At 51.8% G+C, this 21,127-nt stretch overlaps 2 protein-coding genes across 3 annotated transcripts in view; one reads left to right on the top strand and one right to left on the bottom strand.

Moving 5' to 3' along the window:
• The window catches only part of mymk (myomaker, myoblast fusion factor), a 3,185-nt gene extending 1,712 nt beyond the window's left edge, over positions 1-1,473 (bottom strand). Inside the window, exons 1-3 of the mRNA XM_019884666.1 lie at positions 1,299-1,473; positions 746-860; positions 255-403 (exon numbers count right to left, since the gene is read on the bottom strand). Of these exons, the coding sequence (XP_019740225.1) occupies positions 255-403; positions 746-860; positions 1,299-1,433 (399 nt within the window). The 5' untranslated portion in view covers positions 1,434-1,473. The remainder of the gene's footprint in view (positions 1-254; positions 404-745; positions 861-1,298) is intronic.
• A 7,012-nt stretch (positions 1,474-8,485) lies between these two features.
• ttc16 (tetratricopeptide repeat domain 16) lies at positions 8,486-20,933 on the top strand. Of its 2 annotated transcripts, none has more exons than XM_019884641.1 (19): positions 8,486-9,049; positions 12,257-12,371; positions 12,962-13,104; positions 13,197-13,272; positions 13,360-13,462; positions 13,997-14,142; positions 14,298-14,421; positions 14,696-14,776; positions 14,864-15,039; positions 15,471-15,723; positions 15,969-16,323; positions 16,938-17,041; positions 17,130-17,256; positions 17,722-17,935; positions 18,151-18,306; positions 18,390-18,560; positions 18,718-18,894; positions 19,787-20,074; positions 20,198-20,933. In XM_019884641.1, exons 1-19 carry the CDS (start codon positions 8,820-8,822, stop codon positions 20,348-20,350), a joined length of 3,192 nt encoding a protein of 1,063 aa, XP_019740200.1. In that variant the 5' UTR covers positions 8,486-8,819; the 3' UTR covers positions 20,351-20,933. The 2 variants fall into 2 exon arrangements, with proteins under 2 accessions (XP_019740200.1, XP_019740201.1); XM_019884642.1 differs by lacking the exon at positions 20,198-20,933 and adding an exon at positions 19,393-19,537 and having other exon boundaries at positions 8,487-9,049; positions 19,787-20,033.
• Positions 20,934-21,127: the final 194 nt, after the last annotated feature.

Below are 21,127 nucleotides of genomic sequence, written 5' to 3'. Positions count from 1 at the left end.
GGGTGATAGGGGGGGGGGGTGACCATAAAGAGAAGGGGGGCAGAACGGAGAGGTGGCGTGATGAGCGAGAAGAGGCAAGGAAGCGAAGGATGAGGAAGGGCAGAAGGTGCAACGAGGTGACCATCAAAACTGAAAACAGGCAAAATGTCCACGAAATATCGCGGCCCGTAACAATCGCTCACTGGGGAAAATCAGCGCAAGCGGCTTGATCTTGGACTGCCGGCGCGGCTTCTGCCGGGCTGGACCGGACTCACCCATTTGATGGTGATGATGAAGACGGCCGACCCGATGGGACCCGAGTAGATCCCGTACCCCCAGCGGTCCTGGTAGATCCGCACCGCGATGCTCAGGACTCCAAACATGGTCATGCTGGAACGCTGAGGCTCCTCGAAGTCCGCCAAAGCTGAGCACAGAGACAAAGTCCACTGAACAGGCGCCCTGCAAGTCTGCTCAGAAGTCTCTTTCAAAGTCAACCGAGGCCACAAGTGTACTTGGGGGGTCAACGAACAAATCGACCAAGTCCGATTTCAATTCCACCTTTTGGATGTACTTCAATGTCGACCGAGAACCACGGGCAAGTCTCCTAAACAATACCCTTCCACTGGACTACAGACCCCACCGTTGATTTGGAGACCAGCATAATATTGGTTCCGATGGCCCAGAACGACAAACCCCATCCTAATCCCATTTCCAATCACGCCGAACCGCGGAGCGGGCCGTTGGGTGGCGCGGCGGTCCGACTCACCGATGAGCGTGACCCACATGGACAGCGCCGTGCCGTACACGCTAAAGTACTCCAGGATGTCGTACTTCATGAAGCAGAGGATGGCCAGGCCTGGCCCGTCGCAGGCGTGATAGATCTAGACGCATCAAAAGACAAAATGGATGACACACGTCTGGCCCCGCGGACATGACACGGGGGTGGGAGGGGGGGGGGCGAATTGTGGCTGCCCATCCATATAATATGTGTGCAAAATACTCATGTGTGGCCACAAAACTCACGTGGAAATAATCTAACCGTATGTGCGGGAAATACCAATTTGTAGGCCCCGTTTATTAATTTGCGTCCACCGAATACTCCACAGCTGTCATTGGGTGGCCCTACTGCACAATAACGGAAAGCTTTTCGAGACTTAATACGTCACGTCCTTGTTTATCGTAGTTGCTTGTTCTTGATAATACATGCACGCCGTACCAATTTTGTGGCCGCCGATGAAGTATTTTGTGCACACGGAATATCTACGTTGGCCGCAAAGCCGATCACGAAGAGAAAGCGAACCGCGAGGACGAGATCTCACCGCGCTGAAGAACATGGTGAAGAAGTAGACCATGGCCTCCATGTGGAAGCCTCGCTTGGCGGCCACGCTGGCGGCCGGCAGGAAGACCACGCTGCTGACGCTGGGCAGCAGCATCTTGGCGATGTAGGCGCCCATCTCGCTGAAGAAGGCGCAAATGCGCGTTGCTCCGCGAGATCCGCGGGAGGAACGTGCGCGGGGAGCGGCAGAAAAAGCCAGGCGTCCAGCTGTCCTCGCCCCGCCCTATGTGGAGCTTTGACACCGCCAATGTCCAAAGGGGCGTGTGCGGCGGGGAGTGCGACAAGTGTGGACGCGCGGAGTCATCGGAGGGCAGCTGTTGGCGCGGCCAGGCAGCCGCGCGTCATGGGACGCCGGCCAAACATTTGCTCGCTCCTGCGCTTGTTAGCCTCGATGCTAACATTAGAGCTAACGCTAAAGTGGAGAGACAATGTTCAGGTGAGAACGGGAAATAACATGAAAAAACATCCCTCGTTTATCGCCCGGAGGGGGGTTACGTTCCCAAAAGAAGCCGTGAGAAGTGAAATCCGTGAAGTAGGCACCTTTATTTTTGACTATTATGACATACACAATACGGGACTGTATTGATTTCATTCAATATAAGAGATGAAAACTTTTTTCCGGGCCTAAGCATTAAAAAAATCTCTCTCTCTCATTGTCTCTCTCTGCACAAAATGCAAAAAAAAAAAAAAAAATCTGTGAAACAGCGAAGCAGTGAAAGCTGAACCATGTTATAGTGAGGGAGTACTGAATTTACAAAAATAAGAAGAAGAAGGCTGTACAGGTTCTCTGTCATCCACACCAAGGCTGTCGAACTCAACATTTTTTTTGTTTTGTTTTGTCTCGGACTCCTCGGCATTGGACTCGAGCTTGTCTCAGACTTGGCCATTGGACACGCAAAATATTTTGTATCGACTCGAGCTCGTGCAACTATGTTTTTATTCCTGAAAATGAACATCCCCTTTCAAAAGAAGGCCGCCAGCGCCGAAGGACGCAGTCTTTGTCTTTCAGTCATGTCGGCCAACAGCCGGGTGATGAAATTTGCTTTTACCGGCGTTAGCCACAATGTCTTCAAAAACAAATAAAACGTGAGGCAACCTGCAGATTCTCAATTTCGGACACAGACGACATCACGTTGAACTCGAAATTCTGCACGGGGTTGTTTGCGTTCTTTTCTTTTTTGTCAAACTCGATGGCGTGGACGAAGCCGTCCAAAACCACGTGCGTCTGCGTATGTATGATGGCCAAGGAGGTCTTCCCGCCCCGCCCCGGCGGCCGACACGGGCCCCTGGAAAAAGCGTCTGGTCTGCGTGGTCCCATCTTCTCGCCGCGCGTCCCGCCGACGAACGAAGGGCCTCCCTCCGCGATGATGATGATGAACGACGGCGTGTCGCTCCGCGCAAGCTTTATGGACGCGCCGGGATGTTTTACGTCAAGCGGGACGAGACGTGCGGCGCGCTGGGCCAAGTGTCTCCAGACTTTGACCCAGACGCTTTTTTTTTCGTCACTTCCTGTGCGGTGGCTGATTGATAGTCGACACATAGGAGGGAGGGCGGGGGGGAAATGCAGTGGAGCAAAAACATTCCCTGGACACGTCATTAGGTGCGCCGGCACACTCCGCACAGCTGCTGTGGGTGGGATTCGAATACTGAAGAAAAATGAGACATCCGAATCACAGCAGAGGTTCCACCAGAGCCTTTATGAGAGGCTCTTCATCGCTTCTACTGCAGCTTCAACAGAGTTTGATTTCAGGTTCTTTGTCGGCTCTCCAATAGATTCCCTCATACTTTGTACTTTGTTAGTTCACAGCAGTTTCTGTGGAAGGTTCCCCGAAGTCTGGTCCTCGAGGGCCACGGTCTCCCTCCTCCATCGCACCCGATTTCAAAGGATCCGCTCATCAGAGAGCTTTGCGGAACCCTAATAACGATCCTGATCGTTTGAATCCGGTGCGGCGGAGGAGGGAGATGTCCAAAACAAGCTGTGGGGGGGGGGGGCTCTCGAGAACTGGACTGGACTCGGGCATCCCCGCACGAGAGGTTTTACTTGAGGTTGGCCGAGACCTCTTGCAGTTGCCTCGACCACAGGTTCAGTCAAAAGTTACGTTCCAAGTTTGATTTGAGCTTCTTGATCGGTTCCTCCATCGGTTCCATCCGAACTTTTGTTCGGAGGCTTCACAGCAGGCTGCACAGAAGCTTTATGACACGCTCCATATAGGTTCTGCCGTGGGTTCCATTGTAAGTCATCCCAGATCTTTTACAAGGGTTCTATGAGAAGTTCCAACAGAGGTTTTATTCGAGGCTCTCCCGTGGGATCCATTAGAAGTCCCAGCAGAGGTTTTACAGGAAGTTCTACGGGAGGGGACTTCCATCGGTTCTGCTGGAGGTTCTTTTAAAGATTTCACTTGATGGTCCATTGGAAGCTCTTGAATTTGGTTCTCTTGTAGGTTCCGTCAAGTGGACTTCCAGTCGATTTTTTATTTGAGATTCTTTTTTTGGGCACGGTGCAAATTTCTACTGGACGTTCTAACAATGGCTGCGTCGCTGCTTCTACTCGAGAACCCACCAGAGGTTTCATTTGAGGATCTTTCTTAAGTTTCAACCCTTGGTTCTGTTCCAGGTTCTGGTGGTGATGTCACTTGTCCCTTTTGGGCGATTTGTTTTTTTTTTTGTTTTTTTTTTTCTCTTTTTGTGAATGTGGGTGCGTTCGCATCCACGTGTAGGTTATTTTCTGCCCGCATTTGTTCCTACAGTTGTCGTCCTCCCTCAGCTGTGAGGCCCGCATGGACATTCTTTTGGAAAATGAGCAGGTCCTCCCTCAAATCTCAAAGCTTCACCCGCAATCTTCCCTTCCCCACGTCACAGCGTTTCCTGTCATGTCACCGGCCGCACGCGCCCAACGCTCGTCGCTGAATGGAGACACGAAACACACACTCGGGGGTCACGGCAACATTGTAAGTACACAATGCGCATGCGTGTGTGTGTGTGCTGAAAAAGAAAAAAACGGGTGCTATCCTGGGCATTGGCCCACAACTGGCACTAGAACAAGCGCGCTCGAAAGGGGCCGCCATAGGTTCCATTAGAAGTGCTACAAAATCCATTTCCGACTGAGGTTTCATTGGATGGTTCCTCCATTTCATCGCCGGCGTCATGTAAATGTTGGATTTGAAGACAAACGAGACAATTTGTCCCGTTCATCACGCTGAGAACGCAAAGGTGGAGAAACGTCATCAAATGGAACGAGCGGAGCCCCGACCCTGTCAACCCCCTCGAAGTGAACCCTCACTTCCAGAAGTCAAGGAGGTCCTGCAATGTTGAAAGCGGGAGAACCGGCAGCATCGCCGGCAAGCTTGCCGCAAGCCATTCTAGTCGGTGTTTTCACATTTAGCAGTCGTCTTCCGGGAGAAGCGAGAGAGCCTGCGAGCGGGTCCCGTCGCCCGTCACGCTAACTCTGCGTCTTGGCAGGGAAATGAAAAGAAGTGCTCACGTCTGCGAGGAGGCGTTGAAATGTGAGCAGACTCCTCTCGTCACCTCCGCACCAGGCAGTCTAAACACACGCTGTGGGAACAGAACGTAGCGCAGACTTCCTGGACGCATCTGAGAAAACATTGAGCTTCCTCCCCATTCCCCGACGCGCGGCGCACACCTTTCAACCCCCACCGGGCCTTCTTCCCACCGCAGGTCCCGATGCTTCTGTTTGAGCTCGCTTCCACCACGGAGCGTTGCCCCCCCTCCCCGGCGCCCTGTGAAATGTGTTCAATCGCCGGAGCCGCAAGAAGTACATTTTGGAGCTGGAAAAGGATTTTCTCTCTGCGGTTCTGAAACTCACACGCATTTACGCTGCTCTAGCAAAGGCTGAAGCGCTTCTACCGGCAGTTCCCTCGAGTGGTATGTCAGCTCAGGAAGAAGTTCTGCCAGCGGTGCCTTATGCTTATCTCGCAGTGGCTCCTGAAAAAGTTCTAGCGGCTGAGAGAATGTCTGGTCGGGCATCAACCCTATAAGATGTTCTGTCGGCTGCCGATGGGACCCGCTCCCGCTCCAGAACTTCCTTCAAAATGAGTTTCCAGAAAATCTTTCAGCGGTTGATGAGACGTTCTTCAGGTTCTAGCAGCAGTGCTTACAGATGTTCGAGCAGAAGAAGTTTTATCTGAGTTTCAAAAAGAAGTTCTGCAAGATGGTTTTTATGATGAGATTTTAAGAGGAGTTGGATCACAGGTGCCAAACATTCTGCAGTGGTGCGGTTCAATCTTTTCTGTCCAATGCGCTCTTGGAGGTTCTGGTAGATCATATTTTTGCCGATTGGGTTCTATGGCACATTTGGCCCCAGGCTCTATAAGATGTTGTAGTTCAAGTTGCATTAGCCTTTTTTTTTTTTTCGATGCACCGTATGAGAGGTTCTTGCAGAAATTCGATCGCAAGCGCTTTGAGTACACGTGAAAGCCCGGTTCTCATTTCACACCAAGGCGACCAGAAAATGTTCTATCAATACACGTTCTGCAAGGAGGTCTGGTGCAAGTTCTGTCAGATGTTGTATTCCAGCACAGGTGTCAAACTCAAAGCCCGCGGGCCTGACCCGGCCCGCCGCCACATTTTATGTGGCCCGCGAAAGCAAATGAAACACGTTAAAGTTAACGTGTTTCATTTGCTTGTTTCATTCCCAGATGCGTGCTCAAATCTGCACCAAAATTTCACATTCTCGTATGTAATCGTCTGTACTGAGGCAATATCTGAAGAAACCGTTTTTCAGATGGTCATATCGCCCTCCACCGAGGGAAACGAGAAGTACAGTGGGGCCCGCGACAAAAAAATGAGTTTGGCAGCCTTATTTTATCGCATAGGTTCCATAAGATGTTCCGTACAAGGTTGTCGTACGTAGAAGTTCCGTCCAAACGTCCGTCTGATGTTCTGTCAGCACATGCGTATTTCAACATAGTTGTTTCTCACGCTGCTCGGTGAGGCCCGACTGAGGCATGCGAGGCTCTGTGTTGTTTCAGGGTTCTGTCAACGCACTTTGAAATGCCCCCCCCCCCACACACACACACACACACACACACACACACACACACGTGCTCTTTGGCATCCTTCTTCACCAGTTTTGAAATGTGCGAGGAGGCTTCGTGTCAGGGTCATGCCAGGACACAACGACGCCATCCTGATGGCAACGACGGCGGTGCGATGACGGCTTCCTGTTGACATTCTGTGGCCACGTCGGTGACACTGCAGTGGCGTCCGAGTGGGATGTCGGTGGCTTGCGGGTAGCATGATTCTGTCCTTCTGGTGCCGTCTTCGTTGTGCGTTCGTGACATTGTGGCGACGCGACGGTGGCCGTGTCATTGTGTTTTTGTGGCGCGGCAGGGACGAGATGGAGGCATTCCGGCGGCGGTCTAATCGCATATTTGTGGCATTCTGGTAGCACGTGAGCGGCATTCCGCTGGAACATTAGTGGCATTGCGGTCGCAATTTATTGGCATTCTGTGGACATGGTGGTGCTGCTCTGGTACCTGGCGTTGCCACGGTGTTCTAGCGGCATGTCAGGGGCACGATCGTGGCATTGCGGTTGCGTGCTAGCTTGGATTCGGCTTGGCGGTGGCGCCGTATGTCACGTCCGTGGCATCGGGATGGCACAAGGGCCCCCCCGGTGTGGGATTCGGAGGACATTCGGGAGCGCGCAGACGCAAGAGAAGGCTCGGTGAAAGCGCGCCGAGCAACACGAGCAGCTGTGGAAACAGCGACGCAGACAGAAGAGCGCGAAGGGAGCGGCGAGGAATAACAGCAGGAAAAGGAGGCCGTGGGGCTGAACGAGTAACGGGATAGCAAGACGCCATGATGGGAGGAAGACGACATGGCGGGCAGACACGGTGGTCCTCGCAGCGCCGCCATCAATCAGAAGAGGCCAAATTCACCTGGAAGTCAAACAACTTTCTCACTCCCTGCTCGTGAGAAGAGATCTTTTTTTTTTTCATCTTCTCCCAAATGTTTTTGTGGTAAAAGAACATGGTGCTGTCTCGGCCGAAGACACGTGAGCCCCCGCTGGTGCGAAGTGCTCGTGTAGCGTTGAGATTCTTTCATATTTTCGACCGGCGACTCCATTAAGTTCTTTTGGAGCTTTCACCAGACATTTTATGAGGCCGTCGGAAGTTCAACCGTAGGTTCGATTTCGAGGTGACTTCACAAGTCCATTCGCCGTTCGCTTTTCCACCAAACATTTTCGCAGAGGTTCTTTCGTAGGTTCTCCATGACGATCAGAATTTTGACTCTCGCTGGGTTCCAGCTGGCATGCTACGACCGGAAGCTCCTTCCGACATTTTCATCAGACAAGACAAAGTTATCGAGTTGGTTTCATTCCAACACGTTCCGCAAGAGGTTTTGTGGCATGTTCGATCAAAGGATCCACCGGAGGTTTGATCACAGGTTCCGTCAGCGGTTCTTTTCTTGATAAGTGTTTTGTTTTTATTTTCCAGGAAGGTTCTCCCGCGGCGCCCATCAGAAGTTTGAATCTGCGCCCTACTCGAGGTTGCGTCAGACATTTTACTCGAGGTTCTTTCATGCGCGCAACCGTAGCTTCCTGGAAGTTCTATATCAGATATTTTTCAGAGTTTCTGTCGTACGATAAGTTCTACCCAAGGTTTCGTAGCATCTTTTTAGGTTTTCTTAGAGGTGATTTTATAGGTTGTCTCATCAAAACCATCAGAAGTTCTACCATAGGTTCTATTAGAGGTTCCACCACAGATTTTTTTTTTGGTTTTGTTCATCTTTCAAAGGTTCGACCAGAGGTGCCACCAAATGATTTTATTTTTCATTGCTTTTTACATGGGGCACAATTGCACTTCAATTCCTTCATGGGCTGTACAAAGTACAGCAGGGTCCTTTATTCAAGTCATCGCTTCTACCAGATTTTTTATGGTGAATTTTGTCACCAGGTTTGTTTGTGGCCCCACCCGGGTACTTTTCATCAATTGTCCCAGAGCTTTTATCGCAAGGTCTGCCAGTGGTTCCACCAGACATTTTCTGGGAGGTACATTCAAGGGTTCTTCCATAAGATCCATCATCATTTCTCATGGAAGGCCCATTAGCAGATCCACAAGAGGTTTTGTATCGGGTTCCACCATAGTTTGAATTTCAGTTTTTAGTGGAGATTCTTCCTTAGGTGATGCCAGTTTTGATATTCAGGTCCTGTTTGGTGAACGTACACGGTGTGAAATGCTGCCCCCTATCACACTCTAAGCGTGGCGCGCAAATGCCATATCGGGCCTTTCAGAGCCAGGCAGCGTCCACTCACGTTCTTGTTGTTCTTGGCCCGCTTTCAGCTGCGTCTGGGCCGTGGGGCGCAGAGTAGCATTGTGGGAAGTCTGGGACTTGCCCAGGGAGGAAGCGGCGAGGTGTGAAGTGCACATCCACGGCCAGCCGCAGACTTTGGGTCCCGTTTAAAAGTTCCAGAAAGAAAAAAAAAAGGAAAAAAAAAATCCCAGAAAAGCCTGCTGACTCAGGAGGAAGAGGAGGAGGAAGAGGGATGCAGGGAGCGCACACCTTACCTCCTTGTGCCCTCCCTCCCTTCCACGCTTTCTTGCTCCCACACTCGCGTCTCCTCATTCAACGGCAGACACGCACAACACAACACCGCCGATGCGCGCGCGTGCGCCCATACGCACACGCACGCACACATGCACACAACACACGTTTACACACACTGAGCGGCATCCTCAACACAAAGTCAGACGCCCTTGGACTGCAGCGGGGGAGGTGAGTGCGTGTCAGTTTGTGAAACCTGTTGTGTGTGTGTGTGTGTGCACGCGCGTGTGTGTGTGTGTGTGTGTGTGTGTGTGCGTTTGCGTGTGTGCACGCACGAGCGTGTTGCACCAGACCAAAACAAACCCACACAACTGTACTCTGTGAGTGTATGTGCGTGTTACATGTACAGGCAATGAGGGTTCCTGTTTGTTTGGGTTTTTTTTTTTGTCTGAGAGATTCTTTCAGAAGGTTTTATCAAAGGTTCTACCGAAGGTTCTCCAAGAGTTTGAACCAGACATTTTATTTGAGGATCGTTCTCTAAATTCACCAAATGTTGTACAAGAGGTTTTTATGGCAGTTTCTACCACAAGTCCTTTTAGAGGTTCTTTTAAGGGTTCTCCGGTAGAGTCCATCAGTAGCTCTGGTTGACATACTCTGGAGGGTCCACCAGAATTTCTATGAAAGCTTCTTTTATGGGTTCCAACTTCCATGGGAAGTTCTTCCCTGGGTTCTGAAAGGTTGTCTCGGCGTGTCCCTAAACCATTCTACGAAAGGCTCTCTTGTCATTCCTACTGTGAGATGCTCGTCTGAAGTTGCACGTGAGGTATTAAGACAGGTTCTACCGTAGGTTCTTTTTGAAGTTCCACCAGAAGTTTTTATGGGTGCTTCTGTCATCGGTTCCATCCAGCACAACCTCAACCTTTGGTTGAATACTTCAGTATGTCAGACACAACTTCTTGTAGAGGTTCCACCAGAGTTTTTTTTTTTTTATAGGTTCTGCTCCGTTCCATCTGAGATTTCATAACAATAAGGTCCTTTACGGTCCAGATGGTTTGAAATGTTGTGGTGCAGGTGGCGCCATAGATTTTATTGCGGCTCTTACATCGGTGCTATCCATCAGATGTTTTATGGATAGTTGTTTTGGAGTTTCCGCGACAAATTTCACGTTCTACCATTCATTCTATTAGAGATTTTTGTCAGAGGTTCTTCCATGGATTTTCTCATCGGGTCCGTCAGCAGTTCTTTTGGAGGTTCCGCCAAGGTTTTATGAGAAGCTCTTTCTTCGGCTTTCTCACAGGATCCATCAGAAATTCTTGTAGGTTACGAGCAACATTAGCCTAACTTTGCTAACAAAAACATTAGCTCGTGTTGCCACAGTGCTAACAACAGCAAGAAAAACTTGCGCTCTTGTTAGCGCCACACAAACAGCAAGCTTGCCTTGTGTTTGTGACGCTGGTCAATATTCGGTTCCAGTTAGCTTGTTAGCTGGCGCAAGTGCATGTGGATGTGACAGAGGATTTGTGTGTGTGTGTGTGTGTGTGTGTGTGTGTGTGTGTGTGTGTGTGTGTGTGTTTGTGTGTGTGTGTAGGTGCTGAGACTGCCAGTGTTGTAATAACAAGACAGCGAGGGGCCCCTGGGGGCCGTCAAGACTGTTTACTTTAGTCTTAGTGTGTTTGTGTGTGTGCGTGTGTGTGTGTGCGTGTGCGTGTGCGTGTGCGTGTGCGTGTGTGTGTGTGTGTGTGTGTGTGTGTGTGCAGGAGAGGAAGAGGGATGGGGAGGGGGGAGGGAGAGAGAGAGAGAGAGAAAAGGAGGTGCAACCACCTCCAGTATCAACTCGCAGCGCCGGTTAGCTTGTCAGTAATACATGAATTGATTGGAAGGCCTATCAATGCAACATGTGTTAGTTTGCTTCGGAAGGCCATCCACGCCATGTCAACTTCATTTTGTCATCAGTGTCACCAACCTTCACTCATGTTCCCATCACGCTAACAACTTCAGCTTGTACTTCTGTCATCTTAGCAGCAACAGACAAACAATTATCACACGCTGCCATCACAAGGTTAGATTTCTTTGCAAATGTTAATTTATCTACGATTGGCCGGCAACTACTTCGGCGTGTCCCCTGCCTACTGCCCAAAAAAACACCGGGATAGGCTCCAGCATTTATTTGGGTGTCATGCTAACAAGAATATTAGCTCATGTTGGCTTCACGCTAACCTTAGCTTGTTATTTTGGCTCACTGTGTTGCGCAAGTGTAAACAGAAGCAGAAGTCACTTTCACTTTCACTGTGTGGTGACCCAACAAGCTAAACATGAACTCGCGATGGGCCGGTGAGCTTGTCAATCATACACAAATTGATTGGAAGGCCTATCGACCCAACATGTGTTAGTTTGCTTCGGGTGGCCATTCACCCCATGTCAACTTCATTTTACCGTCAGTGTCACCAACCTTTGCTCATATTCCCGTCACGCAAACAATTTCAGTTTGTACTTCTGTCATCTTTGCAGCAACAAACAATTATCACGTTGCATCACAACATTAGCTTTCTTGAAAAATGTTAATTTATCTACGATTGGCCAGCTACCAGTTCGGCATGTCCCCCGCCTCCTGCCCAAAGACCACCGGGATAGGGTCCAGCCCCCCCCCCCCCCCATGACCCTTGCGAGGACAAGCAGATGGGAAAATGGTTGAGTTGATGTTCATTTATTTGGGTGTCATGCTAACAGGAACATTAGCTCATGTTGCCACCAGGCTAGCATTAGCTTCTTATTTTGGTTCACTTGGTTGCGCAAGTGTAAACAGAGGCAGAATTCACTTTCACTTTCACTGTGTGGTTACCCAACAAGCTAAACATCAACTCGCGACGGGCCGGTTAGCTTGTCAATCATACACGAATTGATTGGAAGGCCTCTTGACCCGACAGGTGTTATTTTGCTTCGGTTGGCCATTCACCCCATGTCAACTTCATTTTACCGTCAGTGTCACCAACCTTCGCTCATGTTCCCGTCACGCTAACAACTTCAGCTTGTACTCCTGTCATCTTCGCAGCAACAGACAAAAAACTCGGGAACGACCTCCAAGTGGTGTTGGTTGTGCCTTTGGGCTACGAACAGTTCCCAGTCAACGGCCGGCAACTGGGTCTGCAGGTATCCGGGTCACTGCGGCGTTGGGAGCCGCTTTGGGACCCAGTTGGAGGTCGCTCAACAACAACAACAACAACAACAACAGCAGCAACAGACAAACAACTGTCACATGCTGCCATTACAACATTAGATTTCTTTTCAAATGTCAATTTATTTTGCTGTCTTGCTAACAACACGATTGGCTCGTGTTTCCGTGACGCAAACAGTAACACGAGTTCGCGATGCCACGACGCAGATGACATCAGCTGGTGTTGCCGTCATGCAAACAACGCTGTTTTATATTTTGTCCACCAAGATGCGTGTGCGTTCCTGGGAGACGTGTGGTGAGACCGCCGTGGTCCTGCTGGCTGTCGTCATGCTGATGATGTCCGCAGGACGCCTCGCCACCACGGCCATCGCACCGCTGCAGGTCAAACACGGGGTCACCCTGCTCCAGCCTTCTGTCTCATTTCCCGTCGACTTTGTGTGCCTCCCCTCGTATTTCCTGTTGCTTCTCCTTAAGCATGGAGAAAAATTGGGTGACGAAGGGGCGCTGTCCGCCCCCCGGCGCCCCCCTGCCCCTCCTCACATTCCAGCAGCATGCTCAGGTTTGATTCCTGCTGCTGCTGCACACGGGGAATGTTTGGAAAGTGCCGCGTCGGCACTTTTGGGGACGTTCACAACAATGCTCTTTCACTGACTTCTGATTGGCTGACGTGCTCACTCAGGCAGCAGGCTCTTCTTTTGGCTCTGACAAATTAGCCTGGGAACTCCATTTGGACAAGAATTCCCATGGTCCAAAAACGTCATCGCCCTTCTCCATTTCCTTGTTCTGCCAAGTTCCAGGAACTTGTGGTTGTTGTGGTCCGTACCTGCATTTCCCAGCACATTAAAACTCCAAAGGCTCATGGACTTCACACAACTTAATACCGGACTCCTCGGAAATCCGAGCCAAACCGCCCATCTTCATTTTGACTGATCATCACGTTTTGATCGGCGTGCGTACGTGTGCTCCTGCAGGAAGAAGGCGGCGTGGCCTCCAACAGCCTGGAGGAGCTCCAGGTGACGGCGTTCTGGTGGGGCGAGTGGGCCAAGTGGACGGCGTGCACGCGCACCTGCGGCGGAGGCGTCAAGTCACAGGAGAGGCACTGCCTCAAACAGAGGTCACAAGAGGCTCCCGTCCCCGACGCTCCGTGACGGCGAGGCCTGAGCTCTCTCGTTAATGTTGTTCGCGTGTGCCTTTTGGTGTCCAAAGAAAGAAAGTTGCCGTGTTCAAGGACAACATGACATGCTCGGGAATCTCCAAGCGATACCACCTGTGCAACACACAAGTCAGTCACACGCGGGCAGGGCACTCAACACGTACGTCCAGAAACATACAGCCCGACGCCGACTGTCATGTTTTGTCGCTTTGCCAGGACTGTCCGGCCAGCGGCCGAAGCTTCCGCGAGGAGCAGTGCTGGTCCTTCAACTCGCAGCTCTACAGTGGCCACAGCTACCAGTGGAAACCTCTCTATCCAGGTACCACGCACTTGGTCTTACTTGCAGGTCGGGATGGAAAACCGCAAAGAGCCATTCAAACTCGGCGTCGAGTTTCAAATTGGGGTTTTAAACCCGGGTTAGGGTTGGAAATTAGGGTTTCAAACAGGGTTCGGCATTTCATTGTCAACTCCAACATCTACGGGTTAGGGTCTAGGACAGGGGTAGGGAACTGCGGTTCCTGGAGAGCCATATCCTTCCTGTTTTAGGTCCCTCCCTACTCCAACACACCTGATTCAAATGATCGGCTTGTCAGCAAGCTCTGTCGAGGCCTGAAAAACTGAATCAGTTGCGTTGGAATCGGCGCTTAGTAAAATGGGGGACTAAACAGGGAGTGACATTTCATTCCCAGTTCAAGGACGATTCCGTATTTCACGGGGTGGCGACTTCATGAGTGTCTGATTCCGAGGGTGTGCGTTTGCGCAGACGTGAGCGTTGCCGTCAGAGGCAACGTCAACACTAGCGAAGACGTTGGAGTTGGCCTTCGCGCTAACCTTAGTCCTGCGCTGTGTGTAGACGACTACGTGCACATCTCCAGCAACCCGTGCGATCTCCACTGCACCACCGCCGACGGCCAGCGTCAGCTGATGGTGGCGGCGCGCGACGGCACGTCCTGTAAATACAGCAGCTACCGCGGAGTCTGCGTGGACGGTAAGTGTGAGGTGAGTCCGCACCCGGCCACGATTTCAACGCAGGGTTTCAAGACTCGGCAAAGGGGTCAAAGCAGTTTATATGTATGGTATGTTCATATTTCGAGGTCATTTCCCTGTGTTTGAAAAAAATGCTGACATCACCAGATTTCTTTGATGTCTCCCAGCCAATCGGGTGCGATGGCGTTCTCTTCTCATCGAACACGCTGGACAAATGCGGAGTGTGCCAGGGCGATGGCAGCAGCTGCAGCAGGGTCACCGGAAATTTCCGCCGCGGGGCCACTACGCTTGGTGAGGGCACAGCGTCCCGCGTCGCCGTTTCCTCGCCATCTCGCCGATGCCGTCCGCCGGGCACGTTGCTCGCCGCCACCGACGCATGTCGTGCGCCTGCTAGCGCCACACCACCGCTTCCTACGCCTGATCTCCGCCACCGCAGTCTTGGTTGCCGCTTGTCCCGACCAAGGCCCAGTCCCCACCGCTGCCCAATTCGCTCGATCCCACTGCTGCCCGGTTTGCTGCTGCCGCCGAGACCGCTCAGATCAGTTTCCTTTCTCCTGATTTGCAGGCTATGCCTTCATCACGCAAATCCCCGAAGGATCGTGGGACATCCAGGTCATCGAAAGGAAAAAGTCAGCCGACGTTCTCGGTCAGTCATTGGCTGACAGCCGGCGCGTAAGTTCATTTGCTCGGACAAAAAGCAAAAGAAAAAGCCACACCCGCTTCCTCCTTTCAGCCGTGACCGACCAGGCGGGGAACTTCTTCTTTAACGGCGCTTACAAAGTGGACAGCCCTCAGAACTTCCACGTGGCGGGTACCGTCTTCAAGTACCGCCGCCCCATGGACATCTACGAAACGGGCATCGAGTACATCGTCGCCAAAGGGCCCCTGGACCAGCCGATCAACATCCTGGTACCATGTTTAGGGGTTTGAATGAGAGTTAGCGGTCGGAATTGGGGTTTCCATACAAAGTTGGCTTTCAGACCTGGTTTAGGGCTTCAAAGTCAAGACTGACAACAGGGTTAAAATTTACGATGAGGGAGGTTTTTAGGAAGTTACAAATCAGGATTAGGTTTTCAATATCAGGTATAAATCCTCGGTTAAGGTTTCAAATTAGGGTTCAAAGCAGTGTCGAGAGTCTGTTTCAAGCAAAGGTTAGGGTTTCAAAATTGGATTTTTAGTTCGGGTTTCAATCCTGGAAAAGGGTTTGAAAATGAAACAACAGGGCTAAAATTTGAAGCCAGGGTTGTGTTTTCAAAACCGGGTTTTAAGCCACGTTTGGGGGTTAAAAGTAGGGCTCCAAGCAGGGCGTTAGGGTTTCAAGCCTGGACATGTCCTTCTAGGTGTGGAATCAGAACGGCCGAACGCCATACATCACGTATGAGTACACAGTCCTGAGAGACTCCCTGCCAGTTGTGCCGCCGCCGCCCATCTACACGGGCGCCGAGAGCTCGGTGGAAGCCGGACCTTTGCCGGCGCCCAATGCCAGCCGCTACGACGGGGGCCGCCGTATGGAGGGCGGCGCGCAGCAGGAGACCAACGAAGTTTACGAGGAGACCGCACACATACACTGTGACACCGACACACAATACGCAGGTGTATTTTTACACACACACACACACAAGCGCTCTTTCTGTGTGTCCATTTAGGGTGTTGTTTTGATGTCCGTTGTGTTTAGTTCGGGCTATTTCGAAAAGGAACTCAAAAATCTGTTTTGTCCAAGAAATTCACACAAGGGCCACAAACCTCATGCCGCCCCACCAGGAGTGATGGTTGATTCTTGGGGAAATTCCCCTCACATCTTGCTTGTCTCTTTCACACTTTTCGTCCTGGCCCACCAGAGGGCAACGGCAGCCGCACGGGGAGCACCGCCAACCCGATACCCGTCGACGTGCCCCTGGACCCCGAGGCCGACGCCCCCAACCTCATATGGAGGGTTCTTCTGGAAGAACGTGTGGGCCAAGACGAGCTGCTCATCAATATTTCCACCAACCAGCTGCTGGAAACGGAAGGAGATGACTTGTTCTCGGCTGAGGCGGACCCCGGCGACCCTGAGTCCGACGGACCACTCGGACGCAACCGGACTCTGCAGTTCACGCTCGGACGTAAACGCAACGACAGCGGCGCAGACGTAGTCTACCACAACAAGACGCTGCACGCCATGGCCAGGGCCGGCGCCCGCTCCAACAGAACCAGGTAATGCACCAGAACTTTGGTCATAGACCAGTCAGTTCACATGACAGACAGAACCAAGGAAAGCAAGTCCTCCAACCAAACCAGGTACCAGAATAGGACCACGTAATAACATAACCGGGTATTAAATCAGGACGGATTACTGAAACAAAATCAGGTACCGCAACCAGACCGGATAATCCAACACGAGCGGGTACTCAGACATGACTAGGTACGGGAACAGATCTGATGAACCTAACAGAAATGGTACTGCAGAGGTACTGGAATAGAGCCAGGTACTAGCCTAAAACCAACCCCGATATTGAAAGAGAACCAGGTAGGACAACAGACCCAGGTGTTTCAACAGAGCCAGCCAACACCAGAGAAGTATGTACTACAACAGAAGCGGGTCATGGAACAAAGCTAAGGACCACAACAGGACATGTCCAACAACAGAAGCAGTTAGTGCGACAGAACAAGGTATTGAAACAAAACAAAACAGAACCTGCTATTGGCACAGAACCAGGAAATACTCGAAATCTGTTGCTTTTTCAGAGAGCCATCCTTGGGGTCTGTCTCAATTCATGTGGTGCCTAAAATTCGTAGCTGGTCTTAACGGAGGATGCACCATTCCACAGGGGCAACCCACGGCTCTACCAGAAGAACCTGAAGCTGAGTCCGGCCGACATGTACCGCTGGAAGCTTTCCTCCCAGGAGCCATGCAGCATGACCTGCTCCATTGGTACCCTATCCCGGGCCGCTGCGTTCTTGCAAATCTGGACCAGGACCGTGCCCACATGCGTTTAGCGATGACTGCTGATCTCTTTCAGGCATTTCCAGGTCCTTCGTCACGTGCATCCGCTACGATGGCGCGGAAGTGCACGACATGTACTGTGATGCGCTGACCCGACCAGAGCCCGTCCACGACTTCTGCATTGGGCGGGAGTGTCAGCCCAGGTATGCTACTGACAGAAGGTTCATGCAAACGGGCTTTCGGGTGAAATTTCACAATGAACCTAAAATGCACGCTAACCTCTTCGGGAGAACTCGTCATACTTTTTGCACAATTTGCTCTCCTCAAACAAGGAGCTGAACAGCAAACAGGTGTTCATTAATGGACCAGTAATTTTTCCTGACAGAACAAGATAACACAACAGAACCGGATACTATAAGAGAACTTTCACTACAACTGACCCTGGCAATACAGACTACCAAAAAGGCATGAAAAACAAATCTGTGAAACTGCAAATCCATGAAAGATGAACAGTGTTATATGACTGTGCTGCCAAATCAATAGTGAGGTTCTCTTGCATTTCAGGTTCACGCTGAAATTTTACCCCAGAGCCCAATATGGCAAACTTTTTGGGTGTAGTGTACACGATTGCCATAATGCGAGTGGATGATTCTCGGGTTCCCCCTCAGGTGGGAGGCCAGCAGCTGGAGCGAGTGCTCTCGGACCTGCGGCGAGGGCTTCCAATTCCGGCAGGTCAGATGCTGGAAGATGCTGTCACCCGGCTTGGACAGCTCCGTCTATAGTGACCTGTGCACCGTGGCCGACTTGGAGAGACCCATGGAGAGGCGGCCTTGCAAGAGCCCCGCTTGTGGCCCGCAGTGGGAGGTGGCCGAGTGGACCGAGGTACGTCGCCCTCTACAATGTCTCTCGAACTGTTCACAATGTTTCTCAGTTTTTGCTAATCGTTGGCAAGGCTAGCTAGAGTAAAATGCTCACGTCTTTCCCTTACTGCATCTCTCTCTATCTCTTTGTATTGACGTGACCTTGGCTACATTGGGAACTGACCCGTAATCAAGCCAAAAAGAGGTGGCTGTTAACATGCTAACGTGCTAACACAGTGTTCCGCCAAGTGTGGCCGAAGAGATCAGGTGACCCGGGATGTCCGCTGCTCCGACGAAAGCCGCCCGTGCGACCCCGCGACCAGACCACCCAGCATCAAGAACTGCACGGGCCCGCCCTGCGAACGCCACTGGACCGTGTCTGAGTGGGGGCCAGTGAGTGAAGCCACGACGCGGCCGGTGTGAACCAAAAACCCCGCCGTGACGCGGCGTTCAGTTTTGCGCCTTCTTGTGCCCAGTGCTCGGGCCCGTGCCCGCACGGGAGGATGGTGCGCCACGTGTACTGCAAGACCCCCGATGGGCGCGTGGTGGCCGAGGACCAGTGCCTCGGCGACGAGAAGCCGCTCGCTGTCCAGCCCTGTGGGGGGAGGGATTGCCCCGCCCACTGGCTCAATCAGGACTGGGAAAAGGTGAACCCTGTTGAGAGTGAAACCCGCACATCATGTTTGTGGAACCGCTATGTGGTGTCTGTTGCGTGCATGTCACATGCCCGAAACCTGCACGTCACGTGTGGGCCATCTCCACACTGTGCAAATTTGGCCTGTAACACGTGCGTACTGTGTGCAGTGTAACACCACTTGCGGCCGCGGCGTCAAGCGCAGGGTCGTCCAGTGCGTGGGCATCAGTGGCGGCAAGTTCCTGGTCTTGGACGGGGAGGCGTGTGGCGCCGAAGAGAAGCCCGAAGACGAGAGCACCTGCTTCGAGCGGCCGTGCTTCAAGTGGTACACCACGCCCTGGTCCGAGGTAAGGTGATCTGTCCCGGTGTGTGGCGGGCGAGGAGTGTGACGTGTCGCCTGCGTGGCGTGAGCGTCGTGTGACGTGCATGCCGCACAACAGCTAGAAAAGTCTCACGCATGTGGCACGTGCAATCGGTAACATTTGTAACCGGCGCACCCCCACGATGAAGGCAGCGACGATGTGTAACGTGTCTGTGTGTAACATCTCGAACGTGATATATGGATGTCAGGTTTGCGAGGTCTGTAACATGTGATTTGGATCACATGTCCCTAACATGCCTGTTTGGTCCCTATTGTATGTCGCATGTGTGTGCAACCTGTGTGGAATGTCCTTAACGCCTTGCATGTAACGTGCGATACGGGTCAAACCTGTACGTAACCATTGTCCGGCATGCGTGCGAGACGTGTTTAGCGTGTATCATCATCGGGTGTTCACAGTGTGCAAGTGGCGTGTGTCGCGTGTCCGCCAACCTGCTTGTAACACGGAACCTTGCGTGTTGCTCAGTGCACCAAGACGTGCGGCGTGGGCGTGAGGATGCGCGACGTCAAGTGTTATCAGGACCGCGAGCTGGTGCGCGGCTGCGACCCGCTCACCAAGCCCGTGTCCAAGCAGACGTGCAGTCTCCAGCCGTGTCCCACCGAGCCGCCAGGTCAGTCCGCCCCCAACCATCGAGCCCCGTCGAACCGCTCCCGCACTTTTGGACGAACCAACCCTGAATCGGTGTATCCCGTGTATCAAGATTTCGAGAGCCAATCGCCTCTTTTTGGAGGGAAGCGCAGCTCTCGTCACATACCTGTCATCGTATTTGCCGTTCTATGCTGAGGATAAAGAATACTGTTTACACTTATGAGTTCAAATATCAATGACTTTTTTTTTTTTTTTGTCTGTCGGTGTTCAGATGAAAGCTGCCAGGACCGGCCCACCACCAACTGCCTGCTGGCTCTCAAGGTCAACCTGTGCAGTCACTGGTACTACAGCAAGGCCTGCTGCCACTCTTGCCGCTCCCTGCGACCGCCCACTTCCTAGAACCCCGACCCGCGCCGCCTTTGCCGGACTTGCCGCTTGCGCACGTGGATTTTCTTCGTCGGCACGCTCGGGGTGCAACGTCGACATTGTGGAAACACAACGTCGGCGCACCAAAAGTTGCTCACACGGGGCACGCCCACTTTTTGGGTCAATACTGGCATCCTGCACTGTTGTCGTTTCACGTCACGCCCTCATTCTCCTTCTACCCGTCACATTCTTTCTTTTTTCTTTCTTTATTATCTCGTTCTCCTTTCAAACCTTAACTTTTGCCCCCCCCCCGTTGCCTTTTGAGTCTTTCACTGTCCCACTTTCTTTTTGTCCCATCATCCATCCCTCCCCCCCATTGTGCTCTCTTTTGCGACCCCGAGCCTTCTCCCGCCACGTTTCTCAGACCCATCACTTCCTCCCTCACTCCTTCTCAAATCCTTTCCCGTAATTCCACTCTTCTCGTCATCAATCTCTCTCTCTCTCTCTCTGCATGCCATCGTCCCTCCCTTTCTCGCCCACACGCGTGTCTTACTCGGGCCCTTAAACTTGAACCGACACGATGATGAAGACGAAGACGAAGCTCCTCCTGCAGCCTGAAAAGGGAATGACGAGCGTCTCTCTGACCAAGACGATTCTTCCATTCACATATTACATGTTATTTAACGGTGACATTGAGTGAAATGTGCATATCGGCGTATTTATTAGTCATCGCACAGAAAACACAAACACATTCACACACACGCACACACATAACACGACGCACACACACTTTTTTTCTTTTTATGTTAGCACGACCACCCGACGTTTCTTCATCGGGTCCCAAAAAAAAAAAAAGAAGAGGGGAAAAAAAAAAAAAGAAAAAGAAGACGACGATGATGGCGGACAGAGGAGCCGAGATAACCTGACACTTGAAATGTATTCAGACGTGCTCGTCTTCCTGTCTTTGATCGAAATATAACAAAGACCTCTTTGTATGACGCGCCAGCGCACGCGGACACACGTTGTTGATAATAAAGACAAGAAACTGTCCACTTGGCGCTCGCTCTCTCTGCTTGACTTTTCATGTTCACGCTCCGTCTCTCTGAGAGCAGTCAGAGGGAAAAGGGGGGGTCGCGATTTGTCCCCGTTGCACCCGTGTGGCTGACAGGCTGACGTCGTCAGTGCGTTACACCGTGCGACTGTTGGGCTGACAGTGTCGGACAACAGAACCCAAGTGGGCAAAGTG

The sequence above is a fragment of the Hippocampus comes genome, unplaced genomic scaffold (genome assembly GCF_001891065.2).
Source record: "Hippocampus comes isolate QL1 unplaced genomic scaffold, H_comes_QL1_v1.1 scaffold318, whole genome shotgun sequence".
Taxonomy (NCBI): Eukaryota; Metazoa; Chordata; class Actinopteri; order Syngnathiformes; family Syngnathidae; genus Hippocampus; species Hippocampus comes.
The sequence above is the reverse complement of the archived record's forward strand: the minus strand, read 5'-3'. Positions and strand labels throughout refer to the sequence as shown.